Source organism: Lampetra planeri, chromosome 4, assembly GCF_965212315.1.
Source record: "Lampetra planeri chromosome 4, kcLamPlan1.2.h2, whole genome shotgun sequence".
NCBI lineage: Eukaryota > Metazoa > Chordata > Hyperoartia > Petromyzontiformes > Petromyzontidae > Lampetra > Lampetra planeri.
The window spans coordinates 25,786,109-25,812,221 of record NC_136110.1 but is presented as its reverse complement, the minus strand read 5'-3'; the positions used below and the strand labels follow the sequence as shown (position 1 = coordinate 25,812,221).

Here is a 26,113-nt window from a genome sequence, read left to right as displayed (position 1 = left end):
ATCGGATGAAAATTAAATTTTAAAGAAATGTCTGATGACTAGTTTATATGAATGGTTTACTTGCTTGTAAGGTCACCTATTTTTTTTATTTTCAGGAAATGTCATTAACGAATGTGTTGAGTTTTGTTGTTGTTAATTATGCATGTGCACAACTGTCAACGCAGATTCACCAATTCGTTTGTCCTATTGGGTAAACGTATTCCTATTGGGTAAACTCTATATTAAGCCTTATTGGGTAAACTCATCATTCGTATCGGGCATACTGTATTACGTTCTGTTGCATAAACTCATTATTGGATGAACTGTGTATTAAGTGCTATGGGAAATATATCGTCAATCTGAGTGGGATACACTCTGTACATTATTAAGTCCTTTCGGGTAAACGCATACATATTGAGTACACTCTGTATTGAGTCCTATCCGGTAAACTCGTGCTTATTGGGTACATTGTATTAAACACATTCCTGCGGAGGGAGCTGGTAGGAACGTTGAGTTGCTCGGTCAATGGCCAGGGTCAACGGCGGCGTGGTGTATTCCGCAAATATACCCGACTGTGAGGGCGGGAACAAGCCGGCGTGAGTAGGTTAAACGTTGAGTTTTATAAGGGCACCACGGGGTGACTAGCCCCTCCCCACCCAGCCCCACCCCTCCCACCCTCCACTCAGCCCCTCCCCACCCAGCTCCTCCCCACCCTCCCCACCCAGCCCCTCCCCACCCTCCCCTCTCCACCCAGCCCGACCCCTCCCATTTTTGAATGCACGACGGACGGACACAATAATCCCCTGTGGGCTGGTGTAACCAGGGGGTTCCTACCAGTATGTAAGTCCTATGGGGGTAAACTCATAATTATTGGGTACACTCTGTATAAAGTTACATGGGGTAAACTCATGCTTATTGGGTACACTCTGTATTGATTCCTATGGGGTAAACTCATGCTTATTGGGTACACTCTGTATTGATTCCTATGGGGTAAACTCATGCTTATTGGGTACACTCTGCATTAATCCTACGTCCGCAAACTCATGATTATTGAATACACTATTAATCCTGTGGGTAAACTCATGCTTATTGGGTACACTCTGCATTAATCCGATGTTGGCAAACTCATGCTTATTGGGTACACTATTAATTCCTATGGAGTAAATGCATGCTTATTGGGTACACTCTACATTGATTACTATGGGGTAAACTCATGCTTATTGGGTACACTCTTAATTCCTATGAGCTAAACTCATGCTTATTGGGTACACTCTGCATTCATCCGATGTTGGCAAACTCATGCTTATTGGGTACACTTTGATTTCGTGTCCTCAGTGACGTCACCTCAACGGGTTCGGCCTCCTCGAACTGGGTGAAGCGGGCGTCGCCTAATCGCGATAAAAAAAAATTTCTACCGCGGTGGCGTTCGCCTCGTATCGCGCTCCCTTCCCTTCTTTTGGCGACGTCCTCCTGCTTTCTTGCAAAGCAGACACAACGCTCGAACGAAGCCCATCCGAACGCAAACGCGGTAAGCCCAAAGCAAACCCCGTCGCAGTCGTTTTAAGTTAAACACCGCCGTTCCCTTACAACAGGCACTGTCAATGGCTGAGGCGGTCCGGTTTGTTTTTAAAAAAAATTTGGTTCAACAACTTATCACGCGTTTCGAGCACCTACCAAGCCATTCGCGCAATGAATATTAGAAGAATGCCGTAGTCTATGTGGTCGTAATGTTGCGATGTCATCTGCTTGGGTTTCTCAGGCTTCAAGCAGGAAGGTTTCTTGGGTTTCTAGCGCCCAGTGGCCCGCATGTTCCGTTTAACTTCGTGGGTTTTCGCGACCAATATCATCGATAATGGAGGTTTTATTCGGGTTAGATCCGCGTAAATATATAAAGGTGTCGTTAAAACACGCCACCAACCGACACGGCCAACTAGTAAGGGTTGTCACGTCAACGGGGTGGACTTCTCCACGAATCTGGCCGTCGCCTGATGAAGCTGGTTGTAATTACTGGCGAAACGTCGTACTCGGATTGTAAATGTTGTGGCTTTGCTCTCCAACACACCGGCGTGCTGTACTAATACACTACACTACTATACACTCCACTATACACTACACTATACACCGGTGTGCTGTACTAGTGACGAATTGGCACGTTCTGTTTACGTGACAACCCTTACTAGTTGGCTGTGTCGGGTGGTGGCGGGTTTTAACGACACATTTATATATTTACGCGATCTAACCCCAAAAAAAACTTCTAATATGGCCGTATAATTGACGGCGCTGTCATCGATCCACTGCTGGATGAGGGTCACCCACGCTGGTCAGTGCCAGGTACAGATGTAGCTTCTATAGGGGGGAAATAACGCAATATGGGGGGGGGGGGGTCAGAGTTGAGAATTGGCAGACCTGTGAATGCTGTTGTTAACCGTGTTTGTTGTCTGCGTTGTTTATATTCAGGTCTCTGGGCTGAACAAACTTCACCATGGCTTCCGTTTGGCAGCAAGTGCTTGCAGTGGATGCCAGGTGCGCTGTTAGTAATTGCTAAAAGGTGCCACAGTAATGTGTCGGTGGTCGGAGTAGGAATATTGGGTGGGTCCAATTTGACAGACAGTATTTCTTGAGAATCCCCTACTGCGTCTTACCATATGTTTGCAACTGAAGTGTAAATAAAATAAATTCAGACCTTAATCACGTCAGATTTATTAATATAAGCAGGTTGGAGCCTGGGTGGTGCATCTTGGAGCCTGGATGGTACTTGAATGGGTCGCCACCATATTTTCCTGCTTATCTATTTTGTTTCTATTCTCCACAACGACGCTCGTGATTATTTAATATTTTGCATAGTGGTCGCCCATCCCAGAACTATTGTAGCTTCCGAGATCTAATTCGGGGATGTGGCCATTGGCGACGAATGCCCAAAATGTCACAGGACCACACATGCTTGCAAACAAATCCACGTTCGTAACATATAGCACGCTTGTCTTTCAAGGTACAATGCTTACCGCACGCCAAACAACCCGCAGTTCCGCACGCAGTACATCCGGCGACGGAGCCAGCTGCTGCGGGAGAATGCCAAGGCTGGGCACGACCCATCCGTCCGCAAGCAGTACCTGCGCCTGCGGTGTCAGATGCTGTCGCAGCGCTACGGCCCACTCTCCGAGCAGAGCAGCTTCCGCGCGTACAGCAACAGCATCCGCAGCAGCCGCACGACGCTCGACCGAATGGAGGCACAGCTGCCCCTCCCCCACCACGGCGCAATGGCTCTCTATAGTTGTGGTCTTATGAAACACGCGAGATCTGCCGATAGTGTGGGAATGTTCTGCCTCACGGCAGGGGTTTTGCCTCATGGCAGATGGGGGGGTGGGGCGTATGTGCACAGGAATTTCCTGTTTTTGATGCTAAGTTTGGTCACGTGACCAGGAAGTAAGCGATTTAAGATTCCCGCTCAACCACGCGGGCATCGGCCATTACACAAATAATTCAAGATGGCGGCACACATCGCGTCCCAGTGAAGCCAGCCGCAATTGTCCATTGTGGGACTTTAAGCATTGTCTTTTTACTGTCTCGGCCTCGCTGTGCGTGGCGTTGCACCGCTAGCTGAGTAGTTAACCTCGTTAAATTCAATAAATGACGTTTGGAGTCGGACGTTCATCCTGGCTCTGAGGGTTTATTGGACACGAGGTTAACTACTCAGCTAGCAGTGCAACGCAGCGCACAGCGAGGCCGAGACAGGGAAGAACCGAAAGTTTAATACATGTAGTTCCATTGTTCCTCTTTGAGTTGCATTTATTCGTAAAGCTTTCCGTTCCAAACAAAAAAATACCAGACTTGTTATCAAGGTCATGTATTTCCAGAGCGTGAAGCCTCATCAATATGGGCATTATTCTTGTAAAATATACATTTCTGTCAAAGGATCATGTGTCTCAGAATGTATGTGGGGTGTGCATTTTTCTAAGGTATCCACTTCAGCAGTTTTTTTTAGATTTGCGTGAAATAGCCAGGGCTGAAACGTATTTTGTCACCTTTAGATTATTTTTCCGACAATGGCTTAGTGAGTCTTGTATATCCAGGTCCCTTAGTATTATAGAAACAAATATTCGTTTCATATAAGATTTGGAATTTGCACACTTGCTTTTGTATTACATTTATATGGCCACATTAAAATACATAATTATTTAAGACTATATAAGTAATTCTGCAATGATGTCCACCGTTTTATTGTACAAGATGTAAGACATTGTTTAGTGCATGTATGGAGTCAGGATGTTGATATGTCACTGTGCATCACCTCTGATTAGTATCCACTGATTAACACGGTTGGCTAAGTACGGTGTGAAAATAAGTTCAACATACGTACATCAGATGGTACTTTTGAAATAGGGCTGAAAGAAAGGAGCAACCATTCTAAAATAACTCTTGCAGGTACGCACAATAATTTCTCGTTTAATGCGATAGATGCGTTCCCGAAAAGTGCCGTGTTCAGTGAGGAATTACTGTATATATATTGCAGGGCATTAAGACAAATAAAAATGGAAATTTGAATCAAATTTTCACTAAAATCTGCCTGCAATCATCCCATAGTGGGACAAACAATTAAGATAAGAGTACACCGACGCAAACTTTATCATTCTGCACATACCCAGTTCCCATACCGCTCAGTCGCGTAGCTCAAGAAAGTAGTATGTTGTCGACCGCTCAGAAACCACGTTAGAACAGACACGTTCTTCATTGTGCAAAAAGTGTTCCCATATACAAGAACCGTGTTATAGCGAACACGCGTTAAGCGAGGACGTATCGTAACTAGGATGTGTCCCATGCTGGAATGAATTTGAAACTTTGTTAATTAGAACAAAAGTTGCAAGCAGGTACAATATTGCATTGGTCTCGTGTTAGTCGATTGACGTTGGAATGTGCATGGGGGTGATGTTGCAGAGACATCGCTCAAGGTTTTTGTTGGGTTGTGCACTTTTTGCTCTATAAACCACAACGTATTCAAATTGTGCTGTTGGTATTATGTCACGAGACAAAGAATCTATTCACAGAAATCCGTGCCTGTGTCGGCCAGACAATGGTCTACTGAAGAGATTGTTTGCGAAAAAAATTCTTCCCAGGGACAATTTTGTCTTAAGGACTCTCATATGATGCTGACAAAGTAATTGGAAACATACAGAATGTGACGACGATCCAGTGATTAACCCATTAACGGTGTGCCTGTTATGTGTGACAGGACTTTGAGGATGGCTCCTACGACCAGCGTGGCCAAGGCTCGCGTGGGCACAGACGCTCAATGAGCCGCAGCTCCTACCAATACCAAGCCCAGCTCAACCGCGCCATTGAAGACAGGCAAGCTCATGCTGCTCACACATTTCTGCTTGTAAAAGTATTCCTTCAGACTTTCAAGAAGCCACTTTAGATGGCAGTCATCTGTAACAAGCACAGTGTACTCGATAGTAGTGTCCTCAAACATTGAGAGTCGTTAAGGGTTTTGGTCTGTATGTGCAGTGTCATTTCCTTAATTGAAGGTTGTTAAGTTGTAGAATGTTTGAAACAGGTTCAAAAGCTCATGTTTGTTTGACATGAAAGACTGAATTAGAAGTTATTTATATCAATACAACAGTAGTGATGGCTGGTTGGAGGCTGACTCAGGTGACCTTTTCTCTGTGGTCGATAAAATAAATGTTACTTTGTGGGGAAGCCAAAAGTGGTTGTCCTATGGGTAGACTGACCTCCACCATAGCAATGTGTGCCATTTTCATGGCTGGTAGGGCTGTAAACGGGATGAGTAGCGCCTCAATATTTATTTGGGCAGGGAATTGCACTTCTCGGGTGCTTGTGCAGCCCTCTGTCTAACAGAACACTGCATTGTTTGGGTATCCCAGGAGCACTGTTGGTGTGGTGCCAACATCTGTGGCAGAGGCAAGCAGAGCCATGGCTGGTGACACCTCCTTGGAAGAAAACTACGCTTTTGCGGGAATGTTTCATGTCTTCGATCAGCACACTGACGCTGGTGAGACCATCAGAGACCCATGGCTTGTGTGACATCTACCTTTAGATTTCAGCTGGGGCTAATTTAGCTGTGTGTGGTGGATCAAGCCTGTAATCAGCACGTTGGAAGCAATGGATTGTGACTTAAGAGATTTGTAAAACTCTCCAAGTTTCTCTGGGTACTCCCAATATCCTCACACATTCAAAGCACTTATTAAAGGATCTGACTAAACATCTCAGTGTTGAGTGCCACGGTGATGAGATGTTAACTACCTCTTCTGGTATACAGGAGGTCGTGGGTTCGATCATGACATTTAACCAACAATAACATTTTGATTTAAAGCATTCGTGACTGCAGGGGTTCATATTTTTTATTGTTTTATATTTGTATCATTTTATTATTTTCCAACAATAACATGTTCAACAAGAATATACTTGTCAACGTTTACTGTCCTTGAGAAACTTCATCAGTACATTTTCTGGTTCTAGTCATTCTTATAAGCGCATGCTCTCGGACTATCCATGCACGGATTGTCCCTGTTACGGATTAACTATGTTTGTGCAAGGTAAAATAAATCCAAAATATGGTATTCCATGCTCATTTTCACACAGTTTATATTAGCAGCTCCTTACACCTGACTTAGTAAACGATTACTTTAACCAGCAATAATAACAGAATAGTTCCACATTCTACTTAGGTAAACAGTCGCCTGATTTTCATAGGTTTTGCACGATGTGTTTTGTTTTTATCTGGGACATCACTCCCCCACCCCACCCATTACCCTTGGATAATCAAGAGGCGACTGTGTATACCTAGCCCACCTAACACGTCTGCTTTCCCAACAGTGCCCAAGGTACAGTTTGCGAATGACGACAAGACGCGCTTTGCAGCGTGCTCGCTGGACGGCACGGTGTCCGTGTGCGTGCTGGTGCCCGCGCCGGCCCTGGTGCGCGTGCTGCGTGGACACACGCGCGCCGTCACCGACTTCGCGTGGTCACTCTCCAACGACCTGATGGTGTCCACGTCTCTCGACGGCGCCCTACGGCTCTGGGACACGGCAGATGGGCGCTGCCTGCGCCAGGTGCCCGACCCGGATGGCTCCGAGCTTCTGTGCTGCACCTTCCAGCCGATGAACAACAATCTCATTGTGGTGCGTTGGGCAGAGAAGTTGCGTTACGTTGCCAGTTGATTAAGTGAAATAAAATCACGAGTAGGTGTAGTATTCGCGCCATTCTTAGAATGCAAGGATATCACATGCCACTGTGTTGCTTAGATGATTATAATCCACTAATTTCACACGAGGGGGACATGTTGCTATACTTATTAATCTGCAAGTCATTTTAAAATCTGCCAAATTTAGATTGTGAAGCCGGCACACATGGCCTACTCTTTCCAAATAACGTCATGGATCTTTAACATCCACTGTGAAGCAGACTGGGAATATTTCCTTGGTAAATACACCGTAGCATTAACTTGGATGGCTGCTGGGCTTGAGCCACAATCCTATGCAACAAGTGGAAAATGCTACCGCTCAGTCATGTTCAGAATAGGCATGTAATATTGCATCAAATATTCAATTAAAAGTGATGCTTTTGCTCTTTTATTTGTGATATACAGGCATATCCCGCACAAGATGCATTCCTGAAAGCCAGAACGTTAATTGAAAGTACTTAAATCAAAGCATTTCCCCCATAATATAGGTTTTTTGGGTTAATTACACATGGTATGTGGGGAAAAAATATTAATAGAGTACACATGAAGGGGACTGTAGCCAGTCAGGGACACTAACTCTTGGGCGCCTCAAGACATCTGCCAGCTGCATGTTCGCCGTGGATCGTAACAAAATTTGGGGCTTAATGGTTAAGTTCGTATATCTGGAGTACGTTATGGCGAGGTGCACAGTATGTAAAATGGGATTGGCTGTCAATAAGTTGAGTACGTTATAACGAAAGTGCATAAAGCAGGAGAACGTAAATCAAGGTGTTACTGTATATGCTGTTGCTTTTAGGCTAATGGTGTCAACAAAATTGTACAATGAGACCAGGCATATAATAACGGAAAACTGAAAACTCATGACAATTTATCATTGATAGAGGATGCATCATTACGTGCATAATAATGTAATATAATTGCACTGAAGTTCCTGTAAGAGACGGCACATAATTTATTTCGCTGGCACATAATTTATTTCGCTGACATATATCTGGGAGGCCATGACAGTGTGGCAATCTGTTAGCCAATTGTAACCAATTAGACTCCGGATCCTTCTACGCATTTGCAGGTGGGGAATAGCAAGCACAACGTGCATGTGGTGAACATCTCGACGGGCAAACGGGTGAAGGGTGGAACAAGCAAGCTGACGGGGCGTGTGCTGGCGTTGTCCTTTGACTCTCCTGGCCGTATCCTCTGGGCTGGGGATGAGCGAGGCAGCATTTTCTCTTTTCTCTTCGACATGACCACAGGTGTGTAAGCCCTGTAGGTCAATGTGCATTCACTTTCCTACAGCCTGGTAGTTGAGTGACTCAAAAGCACACACCCGTTGCTTCTGGACGTGCAGAGCGCATCATGTGTGGCGAACACCATTGCAATGTGCCAACAGGCAGGCTCACCAAGGCCAAGCGTATGGTGGTGAACGAAGGCAGTGCCATCACCAGCATATCGGCGCGCTCATGGATCAGTCGCGAGGCACGTGACCCCTCGCTGCTTGTCAACGCCTGTGTCAACATGCTGCTTCTGTACCGGTACGCCAGCAGCGACGGTGGTAAATGTTGTTTGCAAATTGCGATGAAGACGCGAGCTTTCGGGGTAATGTTGCTCTGACCTCGTGTAGAAATGCAAGAACAGCCTTGGCACAATGTGGTTTGAATAGGATCTCAAAACAGAATCTACAGAAGATATCATTTTATGTCCTGCACATCATTTTTGGACTTAATAATGCTATTCACAAGACCTTGGGAAAATGAGGGATAGTGTATGTATACTAAAATACTATTGGGCATGTAAATAATGTCCCCGACTCCTACCCAGTGATTCTATGAAGTGTCACAAATTGGTGTAACAATTCGATTGAAGAATACATTTTTTGCATCTAATTCTAAAAAGGTAAAATTGGTATAGTTAGAATATTGTGCATTATAAATGAACGTTGGATGCAATATTGAAGCATGTAACCTGAGCATAATTGTTAAATGTTACATGCCTTGATTTGAAGCTTTCGTGACTGCAGGAATCCATACTCTTTGGTTCTTTCGGTAAAGTCACGTAGGTCGAAAAAATAATAAGAGATCACGACGCTTCGATCGCCACACAAGCAATCGTCTTCAGGTGCTTGTGTGGCGATCGAAACGTCGTGATCTATTATTTTTTCCACCTATGTGACTTTAGCGAAAGAACCAAAGAGTACGTTACATGCCTACATACCACAATCTTAATCAGCTGCTGGTTAGCATCCTTTCTAGTTGTATGTTTTGTTATACATACAACTAGATATTCATATATTCAACATGGTAATTGAATTAACTTGTCTTAATGTCTAAAGTATAGTTTATAAATTGGTGCCTCGCTGCTTGACTGAGCACTTCTAACCACAAGTCTATAAAGTGAGTTAATATTTTTTATAAAGTCAGCTATCCAAAAAGTCTTGCTAGTGTTATTCATTTACACGTGGATTGCATTTTTCGTTGCCAAATCTATATTTGGAAGAAGGTTCTGCTTCCCAATGTCTACTGCTTGTGTTGTAACTCTTGGGATCTGGCATTCAGTTTTACACTCACGACAAAAATGCTTCGTTAATGATATTAGTAATACTATTGCACACCGATCTATAGCCGTCTACCAAAGGCTGCATCGTTACCAAACGTGAGGGATCTATTACAACACACAATACAGTCTGTGTTAATAAAGAACTTGTCACAAATTGGCAGCATAATGCCTGACACATTGTAATTGAATTCTGCAGGGTCCTTGATAATGAAGGAGCATTGCAGCTGAAGAAAACCTTCCCCATCCAGCAAAAAACACACCACATTCACAGCATCTTCTGCCCACTCATGTCCTTCCGCCAAGGAGCTTGTGTCGGTAAGCAATGCCATCATACTAAAATTACTTGTTTCAAGACAAAATGTTTTATTTGATTGACCACCATAGCGTGCACTATTATTGAATGATACCATTTGCATGTGTGCTTCATAAAGTTCATTACACAACACACCTTAGCACACCGGATTGAAATATGGCCTATTTGTTCCTATCCAGGAGATTGTGTAGATGCTCACACATTATCTGCCTACATATAGACATGGAGTGATGGATTCATATGAACAGACAGTTTTTGGTGAAATTTTTATAATTATTTTTTCTCCAGTGTGATACATGTCGAATATCTGGTAGCAAAAGTAAATATGAATCAAATTTGAAATAACATTCTTACACCATGTATTGTGAAGTATGTTGAACTTCTGTAATCGGAGGCGCAAAACTAATTATTGTGAGTGTAATAGTCAGTTTTAATAGACGAGTCATTACAAGCCTACGAGAAATGTGTTACCGATCTTCAGATGAATACAAAAATAGGGCCCATATGTATGACATCACAGGAAGTGACATGGCTTCCGTGATGTCACATTCCCTCTTGCCACCAACTGATCTTGGTGACAATGTGACATCGCTTTTATTAGCATGAAAACATGTAACATTTTTACATGATGCAATGGATACAACAATCTGAGATTTAACAAATCATACCTACTTGAGTGAAATTAACATTTGCATAGCCTTATCCCATAACAAAAATATTTTTGAATTTAGTCTAGATTTGGTTACAATATATATTGTGTATTCAAAATAATATTTTAAATCCATATCGTCGCCTTTGTAAAATAGGCAATGTTTCACATTTTTCAATGAGTGCATTTAATCTCCTGGGTAAATAAAGGAAACGGACACCAACATCACACACATCGATAGAACCCAGAGTAATGCTTGTGGACATGTGGCTGGCAGTGTCGGGCAGCGAGGACCTGTGCGTGTACTTCTTCGACGTGGAGCGGAGCAGCAAGCCGGTCGTCAACAAGCTGCAGGGTCACTGCGCGCCCGTGCTCGATGTCAGCTTCAACTGCGACGAAAGCCTGCTGGCCTCCAGCGACGCGCAGGGCATGATCATCATTTGGAAGCGCGAGCCAAAGTACAAGACGGCCCTTGGCTAACGCCAGCAATCTGTGCCGACCGCTGCTTATGACTGGGATAAATGGTTGCTCTTGTGAACAGCATTGAGTATTAAAAACGCTCACCGCAGCATGGTGGTCACGCCACAAAATCGATTGGTGGGGCTCATGTGGTGGAGGTCATGTGTGCGTGTATTCCCATGTCTTTTAAGACATCTGGCCAGTGCAGAAGGGTAACATCCAATACCCTTGAGGGACTCATGAGGTCCTCACGTGGAGGCCCTTCTACCAGCAGTGGCATGAGTGGGGGCTGTACCGTGACTTTCTTAAACCTTTCAGTGGGTCCAATTACCATTGTAGCAAAAAGACAATTGGGATTTCCCCCCCCCCCCCCCCCATAAAGGGTGAAAAGAACGTATGTAAATATTGCAAACACTATTAAAGGGCATTTGTTGGGTAGATTTGCTGTGATGCTATTGCAAATGTCCAATATGGTCCAGTAAGGTAGAATGAGGGGGGGGGGGGGGGAGAACGCATTTTCAGTATCCGTATCTATTCTCATGACCATACGTTGTAATATCAACATAATTTCTGAAGTGTTGCTTGTAAATGTCAATGTGCAAATGCAGATCTAAACTATTAATATATGCCTCGTGTACAATAAATCTGTGTCAATGTATGTGAACAAAAACATTTAACAAGTATATTTCTTCCAATTAAGTCCCAACAACACTCGACTGAATTACATGCACTTCGAAATTCCTACTGACAGCATATACCCAGGTGGATCCGAGTCAAAATAGTATTATTCATTGAGACAATATAAATCGGACAGAAAATGTGGTGATAACAACATCGAAGGGTAGATGTGATGTATTCTACTTAGAAGATATATGTACTCGCACAAGAGATGTTGGCGAGTCGTGGTGAGTAGCCACTCGGATGTAGACAGATGTAGCATATGTAGATAAAATGCGAGAATCAAAGGAGATATGTAAGCTGTGTGATTTAGGGTCGTAGGAATGGTTTGAGATGTATTCAGATAAGCTATAATTCAGAAATATAAAGTGAATCAAGGAAAGGCTGGATATATTATTTGGTGCTCATAGATGCATCCAGATGGGATGAGATTTTAATTGGTTAAGACAGAAATGTATGTATTAAGAAAATATGTGATCATATTGTCATCTCATATCCATAAATCAAATATTTATTTAGGATCGAGATCTTCAGAGATGGAAAGATCTATAATCAGAATGGAGATTTAATTTATAATAAAAATGGATATCCAAAATATATAAATTGTGGAATATGAAAAGTCAATACTTGCCCAATACTGCACCAAAGCCTTCATTCCTCGCCAAGGAAATGGGAGATGTTTAGAGATAAAACATCACTATTATTCTGCGTAAGACTTTGCCCACACCTGCTAATCACATAACTATGGTTACACTAGCCGGTATATTTAACTATCATAGCCTTGTAGTCTGTTCAACATTGTCGTGAGTTTATAAATATAATAAAGATCCAGCTTCAAAGTTTTGTTTACTATTCAGCTGGATCCCAACTTGATCCAGATTGAAATCCAATACAATCCCGAGTATTTCAATAGTTTGTAAAACCTGGTGGTTTTGTTTAGTGGTACTGCCTGCACAGGTATGGTGGCTCATAATTTTGTGACTCGTATTCACAATAGCCACCTATGCGTACTTTAAAGCCATCTCTGTAATTTTCATCTCGCAAATAATGTTGTAACTGAAGATTACAAATGGCAGTATGGTATTTTTCAATTCACCAGTGTTGAGAAAAAAAACTTGCAGAATCTGAAGACTTATTCGATTTAAAGCTTTCGTGACTGCAGGGGTTCATCTTCTTGGTTCTTTCGGTAAAGTCACGTAGAATGGAAATAATAAAAATAAAACATAAAATAATTCTCACGTTTCAGCCACAACGCAAGCAGCCGTCCTCAGGTGAAGAATAGGTCTGTCGAGAAGACAGAGTCTGAGTCTGAGAGTCTGTCTTCTCGACAGACATGGTCTTCACCTGAGGACGGCTGCTTGCGTTGTGGACGAAACGTCGTGAGAATTATTTTATTATGTTTTATTATTTCCATTCTACGTAACTTTACCGAAAGAACCAAGAAGATGAATCTGAAGACTCTTACTCATAAAATGTAAATATATAAACACAAATGGGTAACAATTTTAAAACGCAGTGGATCAACACTGAATTCTTCAATGTATACTACAAATATAGTTTAACACAGCACTGCCACTTCCAAAATGTACAACAAGTCGCGTGTATAGTTGCAAGCACAATTTTAATTGTGAATCGAATCATATCCACAACCAAATACAAAGGGTCTTTTATGTCATCGAATTACATTTTTGAGGTCCTCCCATTATAACGTATTAACAGATATAAATGAAATTTACACGGGGAAAAATATTAACTGTGCAACGCTAATTTCTCAAGATTTTACTTTTTCTGAGAAATGCCCATAAGCACCAATAAATTGTGGTGTTATTATTGTACGAGACTGTCTCCCATCAACCAATCTGGTTATACGGCTTTTAATGTAAAGAAGTAAAACATTTTGATTGGCTAGACTGGTCATGGATATGGCCCATGGCCCACGAGGCCAATGAACAAAATTAGAGACCTGTTCCTTTCTGTCCTTGACCCATCTGATACAAATGGACAATGTCGACAAATTCAATGTATGCATTTACTGTACACGGATAAAACTATACAAATGTCCATTATGCTCATTACATGACTGCACATTCCGACAGACCTACTCTCTAATGCCACTCAATCAACTAATTACAAATATTCATTACACTTTAATATGTTACTGATGACACTGGTTTGGTGCATTTGCGCATTATACAAAATGGGTGACAGATATTCTAAAAGTCATCACATCAATTCCTCAAAAGGAATATAAAATTTCTCAAAAGGGAAAAACGGTAATATCACAACTTGCAAAGTTACCAATGTAATAACATGAATATTATACAGTATTTCATGAAAGACAAGTAATTTGTGACAAAGGATAACGTACGAGCTGCATCGCAGATTAATATAAATGTTAAAAATGTATAAAACAGCTAGGTACCAGTTAAGCATGCATCACTCAACATAGCTTCAATATTAAAGTTGCACAATATACAATATAAACAATTGCATGCTGTTTTGAAAGCAAAACCTGAAACATAACTGCGTATCATTGTTTTGAAACCAAACATTTCAAAAATACACAACTGCTGTTTACTATTAAAATTATATATTTTAGGTGTGCTACACATTTCCTCCGTCCTGTATAGCTATGCCATCTATATATGCAATTAAGTCCAAAGTATGCAAAATTCCAACATTTCCGCAGTCAACCCAAGTTCTTTTCGTGCCCACATGAGGTTTATACATATTGTTTACAATTTAGCTTCATCATAAACAGTATATTTATAAATATTATGTAATACATATTAAACTTATATCTGCACTGCACCAACTCGTGCAAAATTATAATATTTAGCTTTCGTGAGCTAGACAGAACATCCCTACATTAATGTAATTCATAAACTACAATCGTACAAGCATTAAAGCACACATGGTCCCAGGGCTGTTTTACAAATTACTGTGATGGACAAATGGCAGACTTCTAGTATAAACTTCCCATTAAAATTATGGCTCGTAAAGTCACTTGTTTGCAGAAGATAAACGATGCTCATGTAACTTTCTACGTTGAACTTTCCACTCTAAGGAATGTTTGACCTTTCAGCAACCTAAATTAAACGTCCATTCCATGTCTGGCTTGATTCACAAGCACGTTTTCACTTTTGAAGTTCACCTGGCAGCATCTTCTGCTCATAGCACATGAATTCAATCTGTGAACAGCAGCCCATCCCAAATCAGAGACAGGCATGGAAATTCAACCATGTCACCGCACAATCCACACCCAAAGTTAGACTCAACCAATCAAGCTTAATTAAACCAAAAACTACTTAAAACTAAGGTTTTTTTTTAAAAATCCTTTATATTAAGTTTACTTGCTTGCTTGCTTGCGCGCTTACGACCGTGCAAATATTTCGGTCGTTTTTTAACCCACTTCCCGTGATCCAATCGAGCTGACATTTTGCACACAGACTCGTGCGTGACAATTGATTTTCGTGAACATTTTTTCCATAACTTTACACGTTTTAGGAAAAAATAAATTATATTTAATTACCAATTGCTTAATGGTGGCAGGCAATCATCTGACCCATAGGTGGCAGCCATCTCAAGCCAGAGGACGAGAGGACTCTAGCCGCCACGCATATAAAGGATTTATAGTAAAAAACGTAGTTTTTACGGGTTAATTTTATTTGACCAGGTAAGGCCCACTGAGCTATGTAGCTTTTTTTAGAAGCCACCTGGCCACAAATGATAGCTCGACAAAGTAGCTTATCACGTGTAAATTTATAGCAGCCAAATACTCTAAAACGCATGTTTCTAAATGTGGAGGGAAAAACCAGAGGACCCGGAGAAAAATCCACACAACCACAGGGAGACGGACATGCAAACTCCAAATTTTCAGGCGTCAGGGTTGGAATCGAACCCATGACCTGTATACGAGGAGAGGCAGTTAACATCTTGCCACCGTGCATGCAAGTAAACAGCTCCATCCCATAAACATGTACTGCAAAGTGCTGACTAGCCTGGCATGCTGCCCGACCCTCTGAGCCAAACCCCTGCCATGTAAATGTGTATACCAGCAAGAAGTAACTGGCTTTGCCCGTGGGAAAAATATATTTCAAAACTTGTCTTCTTTAAAAACATAACAAATACACAAATAGTAAGCTATTGTGAAAGCCTGGAGTTCCGTTTGTCCGTCAACAAGATTATAAGAGGCTTGCAGAAGTCCTGAATGAAAAAGTAATAGAAAGTGGGGGGTAAATAGTTGATCTGAAAGGTTTCCAAAAATTGTCGACCCCCCCCAGCCAATTTTTATTTAGTAGGCATGTATACCTACACACCCTACATACACTAGTCAAGTAGTATCTAGAGTCTAAAGTAGTATCGACTGACTAGTATTAACTACTCACTATATAGTATCTACCAGAGGTGTGGACTCGAGTCATGTGACTTGGACTCGAGTCAGACTCGAGTCATGAATTTGATGACTTGCGACTCGACTTGGACTTGCATAACAATGACTTTGTCCCACCTATGAGATGTGGACTCGAGTCATGTGACTTGGACTCGAGTCAGACTCGAGTCATGAATTTGATGACTTGCGACTCGACTTGGACTTGCATAACAATGACTTTGTCCCACCTCTGGTATCTACTGACCGTAGTATCTAATGACTGTAGTATCTACTGCCTGTATAGTATCTACTGTCTAAAGTAGCATCTACTGACTCTCCAGTAGCATCTGGCTCTACAGTAGTATCTACTGACTCGAGTAGTATCCATACACGTATGTATCGTCTATTTACTGTCACTATCCCTCTTTCGTTTTGATCCCAATCCACATTCAATAACTGCGTTTTTAAGTTGCGTCCCTTCCAACATAACATTTATTTTGTTTAATAACATGGATAGGTCATTCGGTTCAATGTTATTTTTGAGACCACACTTTTCCTTCACTTTTGTTAGCTTGTGTAGCTATGGCAGTTATCACCGGACCCCAACAGTTTGCTTTTTCGGACCGTCACTAAAATCTGTCTGCGTTCCCTTTGGTTACCAAACTCTGGGTGACACTCCAAAACCATCTTGGTTACCGCCTTCATTCTACATATATGCCCACAACTTCCTCGTTCATAGGACAAACTGCTATTGACGGTGCTAGTTATTAAATATGACGTGTCAAGTTAAGACTCAGATTTGGACTAAAAAACGTTCCGATTGGGATATTAGAGCTAACAGCATCGCCACGTCAGAATGGTTCCATCAATGGCGGAGCCATTAACAATGTCAATGATTAAATCCTGTAATGATTGCCCCAATTCCAGGTTGTAGGCTTTGTGAAACGAGCATGCAGAAAGACCACAACGAGGGAATTGTGTGCCACATTGTCTCACAAATTACAGGGAAATACATCAACTGATCCTTATGGCGGTACCCCGGGGTACCAAATAATAAAAAAATGGCGGAGGCAATTAAATATTTTATTTCTGGGACACTTATTTTTTCCCAGGGGTGTACTTCACTCCGCGACTGGGGTACCAATCGATCCGAAATCAGTGCCACTCCGCGATGTCGAAACGCAGCGAGGACGATTGTGCTGAAACCCTGAACGCTCGCGTACGCACCGTGGTGGTGCATCGTGTACAGCTCGTCGAGATGAGTCGATTGCCACATCGCCGACCATCAACAGACATCATGCGAGAGCTGGGGCACTATGGTACCGCCATAAGGTTCAACGGTTGATTCTGTAGTGAGGATTGAGGCATGGTGGAACGCAGTCTGCAATTAAATGGCCTTTTTATGAAAAGCCAATTACCAAATGTGTCTTAAAAGTCTGCAAAAACAGCCTGCTGACATCCATTAGCAATTTTTTTTCCCCTTGTCCCCACTGTGATAGATAAGCAGGATAAAAAAAAATCTGATTTATATTCACTCAATGTCTGCACTCTCTTAAGTGCAGCTGAACAAGTTACTTCAATGCATTTTAAAAACATGAAATAGACTTCACTTTTTGATTGCAGTGGACACACTGTAAATGCAGACGGGCAGTTTAGGCTGGGTTAAATATGCACAACTCTTAAAAACTATAAAAACATTATAAAATACGTTTTACAACCATGGCATCTAAGGGTGGTTAATACAAACATGGGTAAAATAAAAACATCTATGAATTCAAAAATACATACACTTGAGTCGTTTTGCTTATCAGACATGGTTTGATAAGCAAAACACATGACATGGTTTTGATAACTATGTTTTTAATCATCTGATGATCTTAAGCAAGGAACAAGTGTATTGAATGTGCTCGTGTGCTACCCAAGGTTTTGGTTTATGATGAGAATTGAAAAGTGATTGTTGCCGGGACGAGCCTGATTCAGGCGCAAAGCGTGGACAGCTGCTGCAGTTTCTGCAGGTCAGCTGCCATCTGACGAAGGCTCCTTTTGACGCGTGGCAAACGCAGCTCCAACTCCGAGCTCTGCTCACACGTCGACTCGAACATTCCTTCCAGAGCTGCAGAGGAGAACGTGAGCACAGGACGCAACATTTAAAGCGGTGTAGAATGTTGAACAGTTCGTCAAATGTCACAGCACCACCTAGTGAGAAAAAGAGACCATTGCAATGTTAACAAATTTTAATTACATTGGTAGCGGAAGGGGAGGACGCGCTATTGGGGGATATCATTAATTATATTCATCTGTGGATAGTACCTCTTTTCATTGCGGATAATAGAACAATTTTTCTTATCTATAGAAAGTCCTGAATAGTTTTGACGAGCTTGGTACTACTGGTGACTCTTCTTTTACAGATAACCGTGAATAAGAATTTGCCACCATTTCTGGATTCATTTTCTTATCCGCAGATAAGCATGGGTAATGGAAAGAATCAATGGATCGATTTGGGGACTCAAACAATAACGAGTGGACAAGTCTCAGACATGGCTAAGTGGCAGAGGTGTGGACTCGAGTCATGTGACTTGGACTCGAGTCAGACTCGAGTCATGAATTTGATGACTTGCGACTCGACTTGGACTTGCATAACAATGACTTTGTCCCACCTATGAGATGTGGACTCGAGTCATGTGACTTGGACTCGAGTCAGACTCGAGTCATGAATTTGATGACTTGCGACTCGACTTGGACTTGCATAACAATGACTTTGTCCCACCTCTGCTAAGTGGTAACCGAGTTTGCTACTTGTTACAGAGGTTCGTGATCCGAGCCCTGGAGCAGCCCTGGTAAATACTCTTGGTGGATTAACCAAAACAATGCCTCCTCCCTTTCACAGTGAAAGTTAGATATCCTGTGACGTTATTTGAAAACGAATCGGCCACGTGTGCCGGCGTCGCATTGTAACTTTAAAAAATGTACCTGATTGAGTCAAGCCACCACATAGACATGAAACTACTGCTGACTAGTCATCTGTGAAATAAAGGAACTTCGTAACATCACTGTGCCTTGAGAATGGCGGCACAAAAACCGACATTTACTCAAGATTTAATTTGGTGGTGGGGGGGGAACGTACTGGTCAGCTGCTCTTCCAGGAAGTCCATACGCTTGGCTACATCGTCTTGGAGTGCCTCCACGTGCAGCAGCAGCTCAGAAAGGCACAGGTGCTGCTGTGCCACCCCTCCGGCTTGCTGATGATGTCCAGCTGATTTCCAGCCGGCCCCAGAGTTGAGCCCCGCTGCTCCCAGAGATGGCCCCCCTTCCTCCTCCATTCCACTCCCGGCGCCTGTCTCTACACTTGGCGTCTCATCACTGCTGCTGCCTCCACCATTGTTCTTTAAACACATGCACACGATGACAACATCATTATCAGCAAATAACTTTTTTACAACTGCTCTTTGTTTTAAGCGTATTGTCCTTCCCCTGCACCTCCGATTAACACGGTTGGCTACATACGGCGTGGAAGAAGTTCAACATACATGTGGACAATAATGCACGAGTTGTTTTTTTGAATTCTTGCTATCTTTTTTAATGGTCCACACACACCAGCAAATAAACAACACGTTTAGAGCAGTTCTCATTCAGATCTACAGGTAACCAATGTCATCTTGGCCAACAGGTCACCATCAACAGCTTAAATTTAAGGCAAACATTGTCAAAACGTAGTTAGTGAATTCTACTTGTAATACATTACAGATTGTCGAGGGCGGAGATCAGGTACGTTCCTGGAACTTCAAAACAAGGCAGGAAGATGAAAAACAACCCCACTTAAACCCGTAGAGATTGAGTTGCAATAGATAAAACACATTCTTTACCTCGCAATTGCCTACTCCTGCAGCGCTGCAGTAGGTGGCATCCAGGCCGTAGATGAAGCTGCCAGCCGTGTTGGTCCTCCCCGAGTCGGCAGCGTATGTCGTATCAGACCCGCTGTCCCCGTCCCGCCCTGTGCACTCGCGCCACGCACGGGCGTTGGCTGCGCGCGCCGCCGCGGGCCCGGCTCCCTGCGGCTTCTGGTAGCAGTGCTCGCTGGTGATGTAAGTACTCTCGCTGGGGGAGTCCGCTTTGACTTCTCTCTCCGAATCTTTTCCCGGGGGTACCTGGGAGCTGTTGACGCCGTTCACGCCTTCCAAACCCGCAAAGGGCCCATCGTTCGTGCTTGCCGAAAGGGCTGGGCACGCCTCGAGCCTGCTATCATTTTCCGGCAGGCTGATCAACTCGGTTTTTATTCGCTCCGTCCTCCACGGTGACGCCCACAGCATCAAATCTGAGCGGTCCTCAGTCCTGCGAAAATACAGGGCAAATATTACACACAATAGTGGCCAAGCAAGTCAAGGGACTCAGGTCAGTGCCAAGAGAACACAACAAGTGCCCGAGATCCTGGGTTACATCCCTTAAAATGTAATAGTAAAGCATTCCCTTGGATAGGGTTTAAAGCCTACAAGCCAAACATTATTTGTGGCTATGAATTTACAAACCGAACAATGCAATTATCTGCACAATGATCTCCAAGTGGGCAAGTGACTGAAATACAGAAGTTGAATGCCTGTGGTGTTAACGATTTCAAAATAAAACATTACCCTGGATCACATTTGGTGAAAACAAAATGTTACACGAGTCACATTTATAACACGTGTATGATTTTTGCAGCAAGTCAATAGTGTAAGTTAGAGGTGTGGAATATTAAATAAATACATGTAACCAAAAAGCCAACCCCATCCAATAACGGGACTTTGGGCTTAGAAGAATAAAAACCGCGTAGAGAATGGTGCCGAAACTTTCATCAGCGCAAAATTTAGGGCGGTGGTTCTTAACCTTTACTGCAGCCTTGCACCCCCCCCCCCCCTTTGGTTCTCAAGCATTAAAACAAGTACGTTAGTAAATACATAGGTTTGTTGAAACCAAGTAGTAATACTTACGTGCCCGCGCTTAATATGTGTTTCGATGACTAACCTTCGAGAAAAATCTGGCATGTCTCGCACCCCCGGGAGGTGCGTGCACGCCAGGTTAAGAAACACTTATTCGGGGCTATCGAACACGGAGGGTCGGATGGGTGTGCGCTGTGCTCGCTCACTTGGCAATGTGGATCTTGAGCTTGAGGCCGTGGATGACCTCGTGCACGCGGTGCATGTCGGCCAGCAGGCGCTGCAGCGCCGCAAAGCTGGCCGCGTGGCGGCTCCAGTAGCTGTCGCGTGCGAAGGAGAAGGACTGAAGACGGCCTTCCACCAGCCAGTCGCGCTCGAACGCGAACCGTGCGCTCCAGCGCTGGCCTGCCCCGCACCACCACCAACCCAGAGATGTCATCGTTACGGCGGCACGGCCACACGTTGCACAAGGATGAAGGCCATTACGGCGGTGAGACTACGTTACGAGGATAAATGCCTCGGCAGCTCTAGCACCTCGGCTCATCTCAACCATGCCAAAAGTCCTGCCAGTCTAGCACAAGGGAACACCACAGTTGTAGCAGTCCCTGTGTGGCACAAGGAATGTGCAGCACCAACCTCAAAGGGGGCGGGCATGACTGCCGTTAGGGGGAGATGTGCAACGTGCTTATTCCAAATATATGTATAGAGGTAATGTTTCAAATGTTGACCAATCACAAGGCTGTGATTAAATCCTGATGGGAACCAACAAAAGTTCATATTGTGTGCTGCATTCACTCCCGTAAAATGCAAATTACCTCAAGGATCTTAATGGTATAACCCAAGGTTGAGTGTTATACAGTAATTTGTTGTTATTTTTCTCCCCACCGAAAGGTTAAGAAAGTATTTAAACTGTAGTTTAACGTAGGTGCTCTAAGTCTGCAAGACATTTGATAAAAAAATAATCAATAAAACAACAATAAACAGGGTCAACAGGTGATGTAAGTGTTGCATGTGGAACATGAGAGGGATGGAGGGGATACTCGCTAATGAAGGCGAGAGGTTATTAGTGAAGCAGGCGTGATCGAGAGATGGGTTCAAGAGGTAGACTGCCACTAATGAGCAAAGAGCACTGAAGAAGAGCCAGACTTACCCGGAGGGTCCTGGCACACATGGCATGAATATCGGTCAGGGATGTTCTCCTCCGTGAATCCCATGCAGACACTGTGCTGCCAGCAACTGCACATCTCACACTGACAAGAGAGCAGATTAGGGTCACAGCAATCTCTACCCAACACTTATAAAGTGTAATATTCTTTTACGTGTGGCTTTTCCAGATATTGCATTGTGATGGTTGTCTTTTCATATCTCGTGGTGGCCAGATTTTAACTCTCTCACCTGGTATACAGGAGGTCGTGGTTTTGATTCTGACCCAGATATCTGCTGTATATTTGGAGTTTGCATGTTCATTGTTCATCCCGTGGTCACGTGGATTTTTCTCCGGGTCCTCCGGTTTTTCCCTCCACATTTAGAATCATGCGTTTAGATAATTTTGCTGCTATACATGTCCACATGATAACTCACTTCGTTTAGCTATAATTTGTGGCCGGGTCGCTTCTGAAAAAAACCTATATAGCTCAGTGGGCCTTCATCTGCTAGAATAAAATAGTTAAAAAAATAATTATTTGGAGTATACCTAATTTGAATTCGCATCCATGTAATCTCATGTTTGTTCCTTGTGGCAGGCAGTGACCATTAGGCTTGCGGGCATCTCCTATTTACAACTACATGCGGCGACTTCACGTCTGGTGGGTTCACCTTCAGCTCACCTTATACGAGTGTTTTTTTTAAACGAGGGAATAACCTTAACGCTTGGTGTTGGCACCAGGATAGGTCAAAGTTTAACAAATAATTCTGGGGGGATCAAGACCAAAATTCCTATTTAAACTTCATTGGTACGCTTACTAAAGAGTGCGGAACAATGTCAATGTCCGCAACACTGCGATTCAAATCATATGAGGTTGATGTTGTTTTGGACGTATCGATCTCAAAGCCAACTTGGCCTGTCATCGGGTGAAAGGTGTTTAACCGAGTGTCACCAAGGAAATAACGCCGGGAGCAACACCAAAAGGCAACTGCAAGCTGGGGAGCCGTGCAAACGGCTGTCCATCGGCACAGGTGGGGCCAGAGCGGCCAGCTACAGCCATATCGGGCGATTGCGGTCCTTGTGAGCAGCAGCAGACAGATTTCTGTGCTGGTGCAAAGAAGATATTTTCGCACTGAGAGAGGAGGAGGAGATCTGGCCATGCTGACAGGTCTCTGCTATACTTATAACGTCACCAAATCTCACCTTTCACCCTTGAATGAACCATCTCGCTGAATGACATACTGGAGCCTCGGCTTCATACAACTCTGACACAAATATCTTGCCTCCATCACGTGTATGTTGGGCGCGTTTTTTCTTTAGTATTGTTGAATTGCTGTAACAATAGTGCTGGATGTTATTCTGAGATAATGGTTGATACTCTGACATTATTAAAACACTTAGATTGGAAGTGTCTTGGTGCTGGAGTGTTACTTGTTTTTAGTCCATGTATTATGTAACTATTCTAAGGCTGTATCCTGCTGGCAAGGTCTATGCACCCTAGATATGAGACATTATAATTGATAAACATAATATACCCCTAAACCAGGGGTGAGGAACGTGCGGCCCGCGGGCCGTACGAGGCCCGCAAAATCATTTGGGTCTGGCCCTGCCAAGGCAACCGCAGGCGAGACTCGAAATTCAATAAATCTAGGAGCAAACCTGGAAAAGCAGTTGCGAGTAGCAACATCATCAATACCAGCTAACATCACACGCCTCACCAAAGAGAAGCAGTTCCAGCCATCACATTAGGGGTGAGTTAATAAAATGTTTGACCAAATATAACTAATTTTTAAGCTGATAATTTTGTATGGCACGCGAATGATGTTACAAATATCCAAATGGCCCTTGGCAGAAAAATGTTCCCCGCCCCTGCCCTAGACAATGAGAATGATTAATTATACTATTAATTATAAGATCTACCCACACAACAATATGTGAGCAAATCACATGCCCTTCTGAGGGAGTGCGACATCAACAACAAGCAAACATTCTTAGTGTTAAAAACAAATCACACACACGCAGACGAATCAATTAGTTGAGGGCTATTCTGAGAGAAAATGGGAGCAGTTTTGTATAAAACGGTGATAATTCTTACCTCAACATTTGTGAGTAATGTATCAGAAACTATAGACTTAAATGGGTGTTCGCGCTAGATTACGCATGCAGTTCCATTACCGATTAGCAGTTCACACATCCGATTGGCACTGTTGGCTACGTACGGTGCGAAAGAAGTTCAACATACATACCGTGTCAAACATTAAACACAGACACAATGTGCATAGAGGCCAATTGTTTTGAATCTGCGACGTTCCCAATCTAGTTTTTGGCACCTGCCAGTAGAGCCCAACCTGGATCATGAACCCCGTCTCCTCGTTGACGCCACAGGAGCAGCGCACGATCTCATCCCCACCGGCTCCGTCCTCGTCCTGGGAGTCGTCTGCGTTCCCCGACGTCTCCTCCAGTCCCAGGGACAGGCTGTCCACAGAATCCGCCACCGAGGCACCGTCTGTGCTCTCTGCAACACACGCGAGCGCGCAATGTTGGCACATGCTACGCTTGTTCCTGGTGTAAAATTCTGTGCTTTCATGTACCATGTGGAAGGTTTCGATTTAAAGCTTTCGTGACTGCAGGGATTCATCTTCTTGGTTCTTTCAGTAAAGTCACGTAGAATGGAAATAATAAAATAATAAAATTTTTACATAATAAAATAATTCTCACGACGTTTCGGACAACGCAAGCAGCCGTCCTCAGGTGGAGAACAGGTCTGTCCAGAAGACAGGACGGCTGCTTGCGTTGTGGCCGAAAAGTCGTGAGAATTATTTTATTATGTTTTATTTTCATTATTTTATTATTTCCATTCTACGTGACTTTACCGAAAGAACCAAGAACATGTGGAAGGTGTTCACAGTCGTGTTGTAGTTATTTTATGCTTTGCTCTTTCACTTTATATCACCAAGAGACCAATCGTTGTGCAACACAACACTTCCCACCCTGTCTGAAAGTGACATGAAGGGCACCTTTTCAACTATATTTTCTGCTTGTCCTACACCCTGTACACACACATCCATACATATATGCTCATCCCCGCAATTCAGTTTATTGATTTACTTATTTAGCAGCAAATGGCCATCAATTTATGAGTGGGACCTGGTGAAAGTACTAATTATAAGAGTTATCCATTAACTCCCTTGCTTTAATTCACGTAGAAGTCCATGTTCAGCATTTAACATAACACAGCTCTCCGATGTGCTTTCCCGTTGTACTGCGTGTTGTTGGGCACGATGTCCGACGTTTCACTTCGCGTGCTGGGCGCTTCATCAATCTGGTTCCTGAAAAATCTCCCAGCAGGTGCCGCAAAATAATGGACATCGTGCGGAATAACACGCGGTACGACCCAAAAACACATTCATTGAAAGTCTGCGTGAGCTAAAATTCACTTGTTAGAACATGCTACAGAGCTGAAACCTGACCCATTTCTTGTACAGACCAACCATTGAGGAGTTGCCTTGGATATATGACATTTCTAGGTCAGCCATATATCACCCGTAGAGATGAAACACAATCCGAAATTTGTCATTACCTTTTCTTGTCTTTTTCTTTTTCTTCTTTTTCTTTTTCGATTTGGACACATCCTTCTCTTTCTCTTTCTTGTCTTTGCTTCTGTCCCTTTCTCTTCTCTTTGCTGAAACATAACAATGTATGTACGTGAGCGTGCACTGCATTTCAATCGATTATACTTACATGAACTAACATGCAGCGATAATTTTGAAAACCATAAAAAACCTATAAATCGTAAAACACAAACATTACAGGATACCTCGATGAAGAATGTTAGAAGTGCTGTTTGACAATGTTTAATAC

The 26,113-nt window shown here is 43.1% G+C and overlaps 2 protein-coding genes across 13 annotated transcripts in view; one reads left to right on the top strand and one right to left on the bottom strand.

The window, feature by feature from the left end:
* Positions 1-1,306: 1,306 nt before the first annotated feature.
* Positions 1,307-11,818, top strand: WDR13 (WD repeat domain 13). The gene is made up of 10 exons (XM_078593601.1): positions 1,307-1,507; positions 2,437-2,502; positions 2,969-3,206; positions 5,207-5,322; positions 5,859-5,986; positions 6,811-7,115; positions 8,247-8,427; positions 8,565-8,706; positions 9,924-10,042; positions 10,967-11,818. Exons 2-10 carry the CDS (start codon positions 2,462-2,464, stop codon positions 11,167-11,169), a joined length of 1,473 nt encoding a protein of 490 aa, XP_078449727.1. The 5' UTR covers positions 1,307-1,507; positions 2,437-2,461; the 3' UTR covers positions 11,170-11,818.
* A 1,610-nt stretch (positions 11,819-13,428) lies between these two features.
* Positions 13,429-26,113, bottom strand: part of LOC144717864 (PHD finger protein 20-like protein 1) — a 28,313-nt gene continuing 15,628 nt past the window's right edge. For 9 of the 12 annotated variants that reach the window (XM_078593588.1, XM_078593592.1, XM_078593596.1 and 6 more), the window contains 7 exons: positions 25,833-25,934; positions 24,583-24,767; positions 22,259-22,358; positions 21,318-21,513; positions 20,062-20,527; positions 19,323-19,581; positions 13,429-18,311 (listed from right to left, as the gene is read on the bottom strand). In XM_078593588.1, coding sequence (XP_078449714.1) covers positions 18,175-18,311; positions 19,323-19,581; positions 20,062-20,527; positions 21,318-21,513; positions 22,259-22,358; positions 24,583-24,767; positions 25,833-25,934 — 1,445 coding nt within the window. In that variant the 3' untranslated portion in view covers positions 13,429-18,174. The remainder of the gene's footprint in view (positions 18,312-19,322; positions 19,582-20,061; positions 20,528-21,317; positions 21,514-22,258; positions 22,359-24,582; positions 24,768-25,832; positions 25,935-26,113) is intronic. The other 3 variants (XR_013585155.1, XM_078593590.1, XM_078593594.1) reach the window with 3 other exon arrangements.